Source organism: Glycine soja, chromosome 2 (assembly GCF_004193775.1).
Source record: "Glycine soja cultivar W05 chromosome 2, ASM419377v2, whole genome shotgun sequence".
In the NCBI taxonomy this organism is placed as follows: Eukaryota; Viridiplantae; Streptophyta; class Magnoliopsida; order Fabales; family Fabaceae; genus Glycine; species Glycine soja.
The window spans coordinates 47,173,958-47,186,550 of NC_041003.1; the positions used below are offsets into that span (position 1 = coordinate 47,173,958).

The following is a 12,593-nucleotide window of genomic DNA, read 5'->3' on the forward strand; positions in this document are numbered from 1 at the left end:
AATTCTTTCTTTGGAGGAAAATCGTAAACCTCAAGACTACTGATAGGTGGACAAATTATCTTATCATCAAGCTCAAGCTTATCCCCACCACCAACTAATTAATATGGCATCACCTGCAAACACATCAGCTCTTAACACATGCATGAACCACATTTACCATAAAGAAAGAAAATCATACATTTGATTTAAGATACAAAATGATAATAATTAATTAAAGTGAACATAAAAATTTAAGTTTATATGAAAAGGTTTAATGATAATAAATTGGGAAAAAGATATAAAATGCCGACAGGGTCGGGGATGTAGTACTACCTTTATTATCAAATGAATAGGATTAAGAAACCCCTTAAATATGTTGTTAGTTTTTTCAATCAGACGTGTCTTTTTTTGTTTCTGAATTTTTTTTATGAATAGGATTAAGAAACCCCTTAAATATGTTGTTAGTTTTTTCAATTAGAAGTGTTTTTTTTTTTTGTTTCTGCAATTTTTTTCGCTTTTGGTACTCATTTTTTTGACAAAGCATATCATTTTAGTACTTTCCTTTAAAATTCTCTTTTTTTTTTCTTAATTTGGTTCTTAAAAATTTGTTCTAGACCTCCAAATATGTCTAGCTTTCCATTTTGTTGTTGTAATTAATACCTGAAAATTTTCCTTTTAATTTTTAATATCCGATTTAATCTTAATTTTAGTACATTAACTACTTGCATCTAATTATTTGATTATCGGGCATACGGATTGAATTGTATGTGAGCTATGATATTATTCATAATTTATTAGGCATTTTTAATTAGGTGGAAAATGAATGCAGCATTGACCTTGTTACTTAGCTTGGGCTTTCTAATTAAGTCTTCTGGTTTCTGAATAAATAGAAACGATTTGTAAGGATCGTGGATCATCTCTCTCTATATATATAATAGAATGAATGATAAAAAAAAGATGATGACATATACTAACATATAAGTAAGTCACGAGCATGACAAACTATTACAGTATATATTTGAGTTTGGTCTTAAACTTGTCACACCGGCACAATCGTATTATTCAACATTATTTCTGTTTTTGAAATATATCTCTAGTGGTAAGAAAGACAGGCCTTGCTGTCTATGCATGCCTCTCACATACAACACCAGATTTTATTCATGAAATATATTATTTAGTACGTAGAACTGTATACATTGTCTCAATTGTGGTGCATTACTGTACAGCAATCTATGCAAACTTCCGGCTCTGTGGTCCACTGACAACAGCCACAACGGCAACGTCCTATCCACTTTCTAATGGTGTCGTAACCCGGACAATAATCAAGGTCACCACCACCACTACCGGCTAATCTGGCATCACTCTCCTCATTAGTCTCTTTGACAACCTCACCTAGCTCTTAATTAACACATGAACCATTTACAAAACAAAGAAAATGGTAAATGCAATTGAAGATGAGATCAGAAAGAAAAATAGCGATAGGAAAAAGATAAAGTGAACATCAAAATTTAAGTATGAAAAGGTTATATCATAATAAATCGGAAAAAAAATACAAAATGTTTTAAAATGAATTATGTGAGAGACTTAACTGAAAGAATAAAGGTTGTTCTTTACTTATATATTTTAATTTGATTTTATTTTTAGACGATAAGAGATTTGATATTTCTCATTAAAATGTCTGCCAAGGATGTAGCTCTTTATGATCGAATGAATAGGATTACTTAAGAAACCCCTCGTGTTTATGTAAACATCCTTTAAATTTAAATTTCCAAAAACTTATGTATCATGATTCGTGCCTTTATATAGGGAGAAAACGTATGACTCTACTAATAAACTCCTACACAATTATATATATGATAAAGGGGATGGAAGGAAAAGAAAACGATAAAAGTGTTTGAGGATGAGATGAAATAGAAAAAAGATATAACTGAAGTATAATAATATTCCATTACTTTAAAATATTCATGATCAAAATACATATATAAGGCAAAACGATGTATAGCTCACCCTCTTTGAAATCCCTGCATGCCACCTCTTGGGAGATGAAAAGGAGCACGGCGAACAAGGCTACGATCACTATTGCCATCTTCGAACCCATCTTTCAAATAGATATGTTTGGTAATACGATGGATGAGAAAATTACTGGGAATATTTACACTATCAATGCAATATATATATATATATATGCGGGCAAGCAGGAAGTAGGGACCTTTCTCTTAATTGGACCGCTGCATATTAGTTCAGTCTTTCCAACAACTAAGAACCGATTTATTCTTATCAAAGAGTATCAAAGGTGTTATATAATAAATTTGTTTTGAATGGCGGTGTTATATAATAATTATAACCTACAATTCTACGATATCCAAATTATATATAATCGTATCATTTACTAGGGAACCGTTAACGATAGAAAAATGAATTTTGCAACTCATTAGGTGCATATAATGAGGGTATTAGGCTATTAGATATATAAGGGTGTGTTTGATTTATATTAAATTATTTTCATTTTCAAAGAATTCATAAAATATGTTTGACTTGATTTCTTATTTTCTACTTTCAAGAAATAAAAATATTGAAAATACGTTTTCAAAGTAAAATGTATTTTTAGATTTGCTTAAAATTACATTCTTTATCATCGCGTTTTCATTTTACTTAAAATGAGGTTCCTGATTTCAATTGAAAACATTGAAAATGAGATTTTATTGTTTCCAGTTTTTGATTCGTTTGGAAAAATATTTTCACTGAAAATGTTTTCAAATATCCAACCAAACGCATTTTCATCATTATTTTTTATTTTCAATTAAAATGAAAACAAAAAATAATCAAACCAAACAGCCCCTAATTGTTTACGGATTAGGATTCGTTTACACCATATGGAAAAATATTATATTTACACCAATTCTCAACCACTCAATTTAAATTATTTAAAGCTTAAAATTGATTTACTTAAAAAATAAAAAAGTTAACTAACAAGTCACATGAGTTGAATTTATCATTTCTAATTAAACTAATTGATCAAAATCAATTAATAATAACTCCAGATAGTATTTGTCATGAGATTTGTTAATTTTATCATTATCAAAATGATATTTTGAATTCCATAAAAAAAAAAAAACATCTCTAGACAATTTTTTTCTCTTCTGAAAATCGTGGCTAAAAGCCTCTAATTTCTAACTGAACGGGCCAAAGGTTTGCCACAAGACATTCACACAACTAGGGGGTTGTTCATTGAAATACAATAAAGACTTTTACGATAAGAAAGCATCACCATTGAAAAGGCTTGAATCAATCTTGAATTGCCAAGAATCTCAATTGGGTAATAATAATTGATTTCAATTCACTAATATCAGATTGACAGTGTAAAATTGTTAAGAATTTCTTAAAAAAAATATTGTAACAAAGGAAGACATCGAGAGATGGTTATTTTTTTTATTGATTTCAAAATATCATTTAATTAGTGTTTTTAATCTAACAACTAAAATTAATGTTTTCAACTTAATAACTCATCTCAGGGAATGTAATCATACATATATAATGTGAATGACCAAGGACTTTTTAAACTTGTAACATGATCAGACTAATAAAAAATTTATGATTTTTTTTATTTAAAGTTAGATTCTAAAAGAGAACACACTTGTATTTTCCTGATAATTTACAGCCCATATCTTAAAGCCCAACTTATTGCAAACATCTCTTTGACAACCTCACCCACAAGCACATTAATTAACTCTTAACAAATGAGCCATTTATGATTTTTTTTAAAAAGGGATAAATGCAATTGACGATGAGATGAGAAAAAAAAACTTTGAAAAAAGATAAAAATGAACATAAACATTGAAGCATATCGAATAGTTGACATATCCCTTTTAAACACTTCATTTAACACCCATCATTTTTTGAAATTGATTTCTTTGTTGTCTCTTTTCAAGTTATCTCCATGCTGTCCTTTCAAAATGACCTTGTTGTGAAGGGACAACAAGAAGACAACTTGAAAAGAAACAATTGAAAAGTCAGGTCCTCAATTTTTTCTATCATTCTATACCTATCAAATCTTATCAACAACTATTCTATTATACCTGGGTTTAATTATAGTTTTACCTTCAATTTTTACTTTGTGATAAATTTTATTGTAAACAAAATAATTTGTCATATTTTACCTTTGATTTTTTAAAATAAAACTTAAGAATTAAGGATAAAATTCACCACAAAATATATAAAATTGGGTTAAAAATCAGTAAAAAAAATGAAAAGTTTAGAATAAAATTTGTCATAAAAGTTTAAAAAAATTGAATAAAAATTACAATCAAGTCTTATAGTTATATGTACATCTTATCTTATCTCTTCTCTATCTCTTTTTCGTACGTACTAGATATCAAGTAGATTTATGCTATCCACAAATTATTTTTGGTAGTTTTTTTAGTATTATCTAAGCTTCGTGGAGTTAGGATTGATTTGTATGTGTAACTGTGAGTCTGGGATATTATTCACTTTATTAGGAAATTTTAAATAGGGGAATTATATGCAGCACTGACCTTGCTAACTAATTAGGGGAAATTATACGTACTAGATATTTTCAATTTTTTAAAAATAAAAAACTTGCTTGAGTGTTAGTTCTTAAAAAACTGTTCTCTAATTTTAGTTTTTAAAACTAAAGAGCAAAAACAACGTTTCCATGTTTTGTTTTTATGATTTTTCTTCTCTGAATGAGAATTGTCCATTCCAAAACCCTAATAACACTTTTACCATTAGTGTTGGGTCCCTGAAGTGTCGCACGTAAGCTCAGATATGAAGGGGAAAGCGGAGCGCAATGTCAATCTGCTGGTCGCAGGTGGCGGTGCAACTGCGACGTTGGGGCCTAGTTTGGTGTGCACGGAGGTCGATGGTGGTCAGGGCGGTGATGGCGCAGTGTGCGCGCGGATCTGGGAGAAAGAACGACGCGCGATGGTGGAGGAGCTGGGAGGGGATGTCACTCGCAGAGGAGAGAGAAAGAGAGAGAGGTAGGTGGCGGCACACAACAGTGACGGTGGTTGTCGGAGGTGATGGCGGTTTTGGTTGGTGAGGAAGGAAGTGTTGGGATCCCTCCTTATTTGGTGAGGTTCTAGAAAATTCTGGAGCTTTCTGGAAAAGTGTAAAATTTTCTAGAACGTTCTGGAGAACTCTAGAGTAGTGTAGAACTCTCTAGAAGCTTGTGGAAGAATGTGGAAACCTCTGGAATATTCTAGAGATGTGTGAAACCTTCTGGAACCTTATGAAAAAGTATGGAAGAGAGTAGAAGAGTGTAGAGACTCCTAGAATGTGTGGAGCATTAGTCTCCACCCTTGGATACAAGTAATCTCCACCATTCATTGTGGAGGTGGAGTAGTATAAATAAGGGTAGAGTGAGAAGATAAATAGCTTGAGAAGTCTCTATCCTTAAGCTTGAGTGAGCTACCGTAGAGTGAGTCAATCCAAGTAGAGAGTCTCTCTAAGAGAGAAGATAAATAGCTTGGGAAGTCTCTATCCTCAAACTTGAGTAAGCCTCTCTGAGAGAGAAGATAAATAGCTTGAGAAGTCTCTATCCTCAAGCTTGAGTGAGCCACCATAGGATGACTCAATCCAAGTAGAGAGCCTCTCTGAGAGAGAAGATAAATTGCTTGGGAAGTCTCTATCCTCAAGCTTGAGTGAGTCACCGTAGAATGAGTCAATCCAAGTAGAGAGCCTCTCTGAGAGAGAAGATAAATAGCTTGGGAAGTCTCTATCCTCAAGCTTGAGTAAGCCTCTCTGAGAGAGAAGATAAATAACTTGGGAAGTCTCTATCCTCAAGCTTGAGTGAGCCACCATAGAGTGAGTCGATCCAAGTAGAGAGCCTCTTTGAGAGAGAAGATAAATAGCTTGGGAAGTTTCTATCCTCAAGGTTGAGTAAGCCTTTCTAAGAGAGGAGATAAATAGCTTGGGAAGTCTCTATCCTCAAGCTTGAGTGAGCCACCATAGAGTGAGTCAATTTTGTAAACACATCCTTGTAACCCTACTATCTTTTTGTATAGTGGAAGAATCTCCATATTAGAGAATTATAATCGTGTGCTCCCATTACTACCTTTAATTACTAAGTGTCTATCTTAACTTCACGAAGCGGGAAAGTCTGAGTTTTTCCAACAGTGGTATCAGAGCCAGATGATTCGACTTGGTGACCGGCTCTGACGAGTAAGATGGCGGTGATGGATCTCAGCCTTGAAGATCCCTTGTATCGAAAGTCTTCCTGGTGGTGAGTTCAGGCAGCGTGTCCCGCAGATGGAGCGGCGGTGCAAGTACCGCATGTAGCTAGAGCATGTAGGCTCTAATGGCTATACTCGTGGATGATGACTTTCGCTCGAAGGGGGAGGCTACCATGTGGAAGAGACTCACACTTGAGGGGGAGATGTGTTGGATTACAAGTGTGAGGTGAAGTCCCATATTAGGAATCTCTCCGGTATTTCCTCCCATCGAGTTTTTCCCAACAGTGGTATCAAGAGTTAGGTTCATCCGGAGCCGTCATTAGCTCGTGCAGTTCAAGATAGAGGATAACGTCGCTCATGATGGAGACATGTTCAAGGATGTGTTTAGAAAATTGAAGAATGGAGAAGAGCCATGCAAGAAGAGATGCAATCCTTGCATGAGAATAACACCTATGAATTAGTGGAGTGGAGAATAGCCATGCAAGAAGAGATGAAATCCTTGCATGAGAATAACAGTTATGAATTGGTGGTGGAGAAGATCCATGCAAGAAGATATGCAATCCTTGCATGAGAATAACACCTATGAATTGGTGGAGTGGAGAATAGCCATGCAAGAAGAGATGAAATCCTTGCATGAGAATAATACCTATGAATTGGTGGAGTGGAGAAGAGCCATGCAAGAGGAGAAGCAATCCTTGCATGATGACCAAAGCACATTGACATAAGGTATCCAAGGAGTCGATTTGCTACTACCCCCCAATTAAGTCGGGAGGGGGAGATTTGTTGGGATCCCTCCTTAATTGGAGAGGTTCTAGAAAATTCTGGAGCTTTCTGGAAAAGTGTAGAATTTTCTAGAACGTTCTGGAGAACTCTAAAGTAGTGTAGAACTCTCTAGAAGCTTGTGGAAGAATGTGGAAACCTCTGGAATATTCTAGAGATGTGTGAAACCTTTTAGAACCTTATGAAAAAGTATGGAAGAGAGTAGAAGAGTGTAGAGACTCCTAGAATGTGTGGAGCATTCTAGAGAATTAGTCTCCACCCTAGGATACAAGTAATCTCCACCATTTATTGTGGAGGTGGAGTAGTATAAATAAGGGTAGGAGCCTTCATTCCTATCCATCCAAGACAAGAGTGAATCCACTTCTTAGAGTGAGAAAAAGCCTCTCTGAGAGAGAAGATAAATAGTTTGGGAAGTCTTTATCCTCAAGCTTGAGTGAGCCACCGTAGAGTGAGTCAATCCAAGTAGAGAGCCTCTCTGAGAGAGAAGATAAATAGCTTGAAAAGTTTCTATCCTCAAGCTTGAGTAAGTCTCTCTGAGAGAGAAGATAAATAGCTTGAGAAGTCTCTATCCTCAAGCTTGAGTGAGCCACCATAGGGTGACTCAATCCAAGTAGAGAGCCTCTCTGAGAGAGAAGATAAATAGCTTGAGAAGTCTCTATCCTCAAGCTTGAGTGAGCCACCATAGAATGACTCAATCCAAGTAGAGAGCCTCTCTGAGAGAGAAGATAAATTGCTTGGGAAGTCTCTATCCTCAAGCTTGAGTGAGCCACCGTAGAGTGAGTCAATCCAAGTATAGAGTCTCTCTGAGAGAGAAGATAAATAGCTTAGGAAGTCTCTATCCTCAAACTTGAGTAAGCCTATCTGAGAGAGAAGGTAAATAGCTTGAGAAGTCTCTATCCTCAAGCTTGAGTGAGCCACCATAGGGTGACTCAATCCAAGTAGAGAGCCTCTCTGAGAGAGAAGATAAATTGCTTGGGAAGTCTCTATCCTCAAGCTTGAGTGAGCTACCGTAGAATGAGTCAATCCAAGTAGAAAGCCTCTCTGAGAGAGAAAATAAATAGCTTGGAAAATCTCTATCCTTAAGCTTGAGTGAGCCACCATAGAGTGAGTCAATTTTGTAAACACATCCTTGTAACCCTACTATCTTTTTATATAGTGGAAGAATCTCCATATTAGAGAATTATAATCGTGTGCTTTCATTACTACCTTTAATTATTAAGTGTCTATCTTAACTTCACGAAACGGAAAAGTGTGACTTTTCCCAACATGAAGAACCTAAGAAAAAGGTGCAATATTGAACTGACTTGAAAACTATTTGGTATCATCTATAATGACATGATGATAATTATAGAGATGAACAAACTTAACAACTGAGAGGATAATAAAAAAGATGATGATATATAGTAACAACAGAAGTAAAAGTCACGATTTATAAAAACTATTTGTGCAGTATATATTTGATATATATATATATATATATATATATTTTATTGTTAAACTTATCACACGGGCACATTAGGACATATTATTGAACATTTATTTGTAATTGTGAAATATCTCTAGTGGTAAGAAAAAGGTCCTCCGAAAAGACACGATTTAAATCACTTGTCCCAAAAATTTGTCTTTTTTTCTATCCTACCACTTATATTATCTATACTTGATTTTTTAATTGACATAATGTAATATGAATGTTGTGATAAAAAACACATAATTTGAATCCGAAAAGACGTGTCTCTTTATTGTTTATCCATGTCTCTCAAGCTTTATTCATGCACGAAATATATTGTGCTTAGTAATAATATTTAAATATCACAATATTTTAGATACTTCATAAATAACCTTAGATTGTGCAGCAACTGGAGCAAACTCCCCCAAGTGCCCAAACACAACAGCTATAAGGGCAATATGGTCCTCCTCCATATCCTCCTTGGCCTGCATAGCCACCACCCAAGAAGCCACCATATCTAGGAGGGATGCCACCAACACCTCCAGGGATGCTACCAATAGTGCCTGGAATACTACCAACAATGCCTGGGATGTTACCAATAATGCCTGGAATGTTAACACCACCAACTAATTGGGCATTATTACCCACTTCATTTGTCTCTTTAACAACCTCACCTGCAAACACATGAACCATTTACTATGGAAAAATGAATTTTGCACAAAGATTTGGTAACATACTTTGTGAGGGAGGAGAAAGAAATTAAGTGATAAATTTGATGAGTGATGATGAGATGAAAAAGATTAAAAAAAAAGTGAACATAAAATTGAAGTATAAAAATGTTAAATGATACTAATTAATAAATTGGAAAGGGGAGTTCGGATGATCGAATGAATAGGATCAAGGGCAAAAATAAAATAAAATTGTAAGGACTGAAACAAATATAATGACTATTTAAATAAATACAAAGCATAAAAAGCACGTAATTATAAGCACAAAAGATATTTAATTAAGCCAATTAAAAAATTTAAATGTTTATAACAAAAAAATATTAATATATATAATATATCTCTTTTCCTTCAGCAAAAGAAAAATAATAATTCATCTTTTCCAAAATTTATTATGTTTTTAAATTATTGAAAACATTTATTAAGATTATCTTACATTAAATACTCATGAGAATATCAGGCAAAATGATCGATATATAGCTCACCCTTTTCGAAAGTCCTAGCTGCCATTGTCACCTCTGAGGAGATCAAAAGGAACATGACCAGCAGGCATGAGATAAGTAATTCCATATTTCAGTAGTAAACTACAAACAACCGATTTACTCAAATGAGATTAATTATATGTTTGGTAATAAAGGGATGAGAAAATAGTGATAATGTATACTCTTTATATATATGAGGGGAGGATGGAGAAGTATGGATTTTTCTGCCGTAGCGCATTGATTGAGTCTTTTCTAGAGCGTTAAAAATTGATTTGTTTTTATTTATTTATTTATTTATTTATCTCTAGCTCAATTTCATTCTCAACTTTCAATGGTAAAAAGTTGTACACTATGAAATTGAAGTACATCAATTATTGTACGTGACTAAGTGTATATGCTATGTAATGAAAATTAGAGAAGTAGACACCTCCTACTAGCTAGTTTTGATATCATTATACTAGTTTATTTTATTTACCATAAAGTATATAGAAAATAATTATTTTAAAGGAAAAAATTAGATGCAGTTTTTAAGTATTTTTAATATTGTTTTCATCAAATAAAAATGAAAATTTTATTTTACTAAACTACATATATTAAAAAAATAACAAAAAAATATTTTAAAACTATAAGTTTGACCAAATTTAAACTATACGTCAAATACTGAAATTAATTGCCACTGAATTGGTAGATGGAAGTAAAATGCTGTGGTCTTGTGGAAGATAAAAGATAACACTATAATCGATTAATTTTACTAGTTACAATATTTTTCTCTCTCAAAAAGATCATTTTATACAGTAAAACTTCAAAACTAATTGAGTTTAATTTTATGTATTAAGAATATAAAATTTATATGCTAGCAACCAAAAAGTATGATACGTATATATGATTGAGGTAGTTATTATAAAAATAAAAAACTTATTTTTTTAGGTTAATTTAAGATTGAATAACAATGTAAAAGCTCATTCCATTATTGGTGTATCAAGTATTCTTTCATTCATTTTTAGAGCAATAACTTTAATAAAGTCATATATATATTCGGGGGGGCGGGGGGTACTCATTCCCTATATTACAAGGCTTTCAAAACAAACCATAATTAGCCACGAGATATAAATTTTGTTAGGCCAATCAGTTGATGTGCGGTTGTAGTGTCTCCTCCGAAGATAATGTTATTGCATGTAAGTAAAGACTGAGACAGTATAAAGGATATAAATCAGTTGAAAATATAAGTTGAATATGTGGAAAATGATAAGCATGTGTTCAATCATCACAAAATATACTTTTAGGGAGAAAGGAATAATGAGTCTTAAATTTGATTAAACTCGATCTCAATCGAATGATTATCATTATAAAATACTTCACAAAAGAAAAAGGACCGAGATGAGACTGTACTACCAATTATTATCATTTTTACAAATTTTATCACTAAGTTATTTTTTCATGCGTTTTATTAATATGTTTTTAAACTTTTTTCTATTTTACCAATTCGTTAAATGTGTAATTAGGTGTTGAAGTGTTCAGAAGAATTGACATTATTTTGTTATAAACTTATGCAAAATGACATTGTTTGATACCAATATAATGATAAAATGAGGAAAAAAAACATGGGGTGATAAAATATGAGAAAATTAAAGAAATATGATGGTAAAATAAGCGGGGGAAAACCTTAATTTGTAAAATTCACAAATCATCATTATTGTGTAATAAAATACACAATATTTTCAATACTAAAATTTTCGAAACGATGATCGTTGAGTACTAAAATGCACAATTATGTCTTGTATTTTAAAACACGCATCTTCTCTTAGCATCAACGATCTAATTAAGAAGGCTCCTATATATCTGAAAAAGAAGCCTACAATATATAGAGTATAGACTAAGCACCCTTGTTCTTAGTTGATTACACCGTTTTAGTTAGGGGAAATTAAATGCAGAATAAGCACCCTTGTTCAAATTAAGCTTGGGCTTGTTAATTAATTAAGTTCTCTGCTTTCTGAATAAATAGATATGGTTGTAAGAATCATCTATAATGACAAGACATGATAAAAAAGGTGATAATATATATGTAGTAAAAGTAAAAGTCAGGATTTTATGAAAGATGATGTTACACAAGACAGAAAATCAAATCTACTTAGAATACACTCAATTAGACATTCTCTCTTCTCTTTTGTATGTGCATTTTACATACTAGCCCAAGAACTAGCCAAAAAAATGATCTTAAAACCATTTCAAACTATTATTTTTTAAAAAAGTTATTTATATCTCTTAATTGAATTTCAATAGTTTTATTTTAATTTCAATTATTCATTGTAAAACTATTTATTATAAATCTAAACTATAATTATATTTAAATATATTAATTTATTATGGATTTTAATTATAATATAATTAATATATAAAAATGTTTATTTATTATAAATTTCAATTATATAAAAATAAACATTTAACTTATACAATACTGATACTAAAATATTATTAATACTGATTCGCTGAACAAGGTTTTCTTATGAATTCTGAGTATATTCTAATGACCGCTTATGATTGAACTGAATCTATATAAATTTTTTCATGCTTGAACCTGTTCTTGCAGATTTATATTTTCATGTTTATAATAAGTGCTTGGTTTCAGAATAGATTATTTCTACAACAATTAAGGTTGTAAAAATTGAGATCCCTCTTAGATCAGAAAGGGGATGGGGAAGATCCATGTAATCATAAGTTTGTATGACAGCTCTAAGATGCCTAAACTGATGTATATGGAAGCTAGGAAAAAATTTCTTGACTCTTGAGTTGAGATGTCTCATTCTTCCAACTGAATTTAAATTGGTTTTCCTAGAATGCCATGTTAAAATTATTTCTCTTTTAAAGTTTAATTTCATATTACTTAACTAAACTAATTTCATATAACAAATTTTCTTGATTTTTCATTTGTGTAGATTGCATTCAGCAGGGCATTTGCTTAATATTTTTTTTGCCAAGAATAAGATTGGGA

At 32.3% G+C, this 12,593-nt stretch overlaps 2 protein-coding genes across 3 annotated transcripts; both read right to left on the minus strand.

The window, feature by feature from the left end:
* Positions 1-875: 875 nt before the first annotated feature.
* LOC114399933 (nodulin-16-like) lies at positions 876-2,183 on the minus strand. 2 transcript variants are annotated; one of them, XM_028362173.1, is made up of 2 exons: positions 1,987-2,183; positions 876-1,371 (listed from the first exon to the last, which is right to left on the minus strand). In XM_028362173.1, the coding sequence occupies exons 1-2, from the start codon at positions 2,075-2,077 to the stop codon at positions 1,181-1,183; spliced, it is 282 nt and encodes a 93-aa protein (XP_028217974.1). In that variant the 5' UTR covers positions 2,078-2,183; the 3' UTR covers positions 876-1,180. The 2 variants fall into 2 exon arrangements, with proteins under 2 accessions (XP_028217974.1, XP_028217968.1); XM_028362167.1 differs by having other exon boundaries at positions 876-1,377; positions 1,987-2,141.
* Positions 2,184-8,790: 6,607 nt separating this feature from the next.
* Positions 8,791-9,632, minus strand: LOC114376903 (glycine-rich protein 3-like). Its single transcript, XM_028335228.1, has 2 exons — positions 9,608-9,632; positions 8,791-9,071 (listed from the first exon to the last, which is right to left on the minus strand). Exons 1-2 carry the CDS (start codon positions 9,630-9,632, stop codon positions 8,791-8,793), a joined length of 306 nt encoding a protein of 101 aa, XP_028191029.1.
* Positions 9,633-12,593: the final 2,961 nt, after the last annotated feature.

What these genes read in the sequence shown, in the direction of transcription:
- LOC114399933 (XM_028362167.1), bottom strand. Translation starts at nt 2,077, where the DNA reads ATGGGTTCGAAGATGGCAATAGTGATCGTAGCCTTGTTCGCCGTGCTC. An exon ending in ATGCAGGGATTTCAAAGAGG is followed by an intron (nt 1,378 to 1,986) that starts GTGAGCTATACA and finishes GTGTTAATTAAG; the next exon opens with AGCTAGGTGAGGTTGTCAAA.
- LOC114376903 (XM_028335228.1), bottom strand. Translation starts at nt 9,632, where the DNA reads ATGGCAGCTAGGACTTTCGAAAAGG. An exon ending in AGCTAGGACTTTCGAAAAGG is followed by an intron (nt 9,072 to 9,607) that starts GTGAGCTATATA and finishes ATGTGTTTGCAG; the next exon opens with GTGAGGTTGTTAAAGAGACA.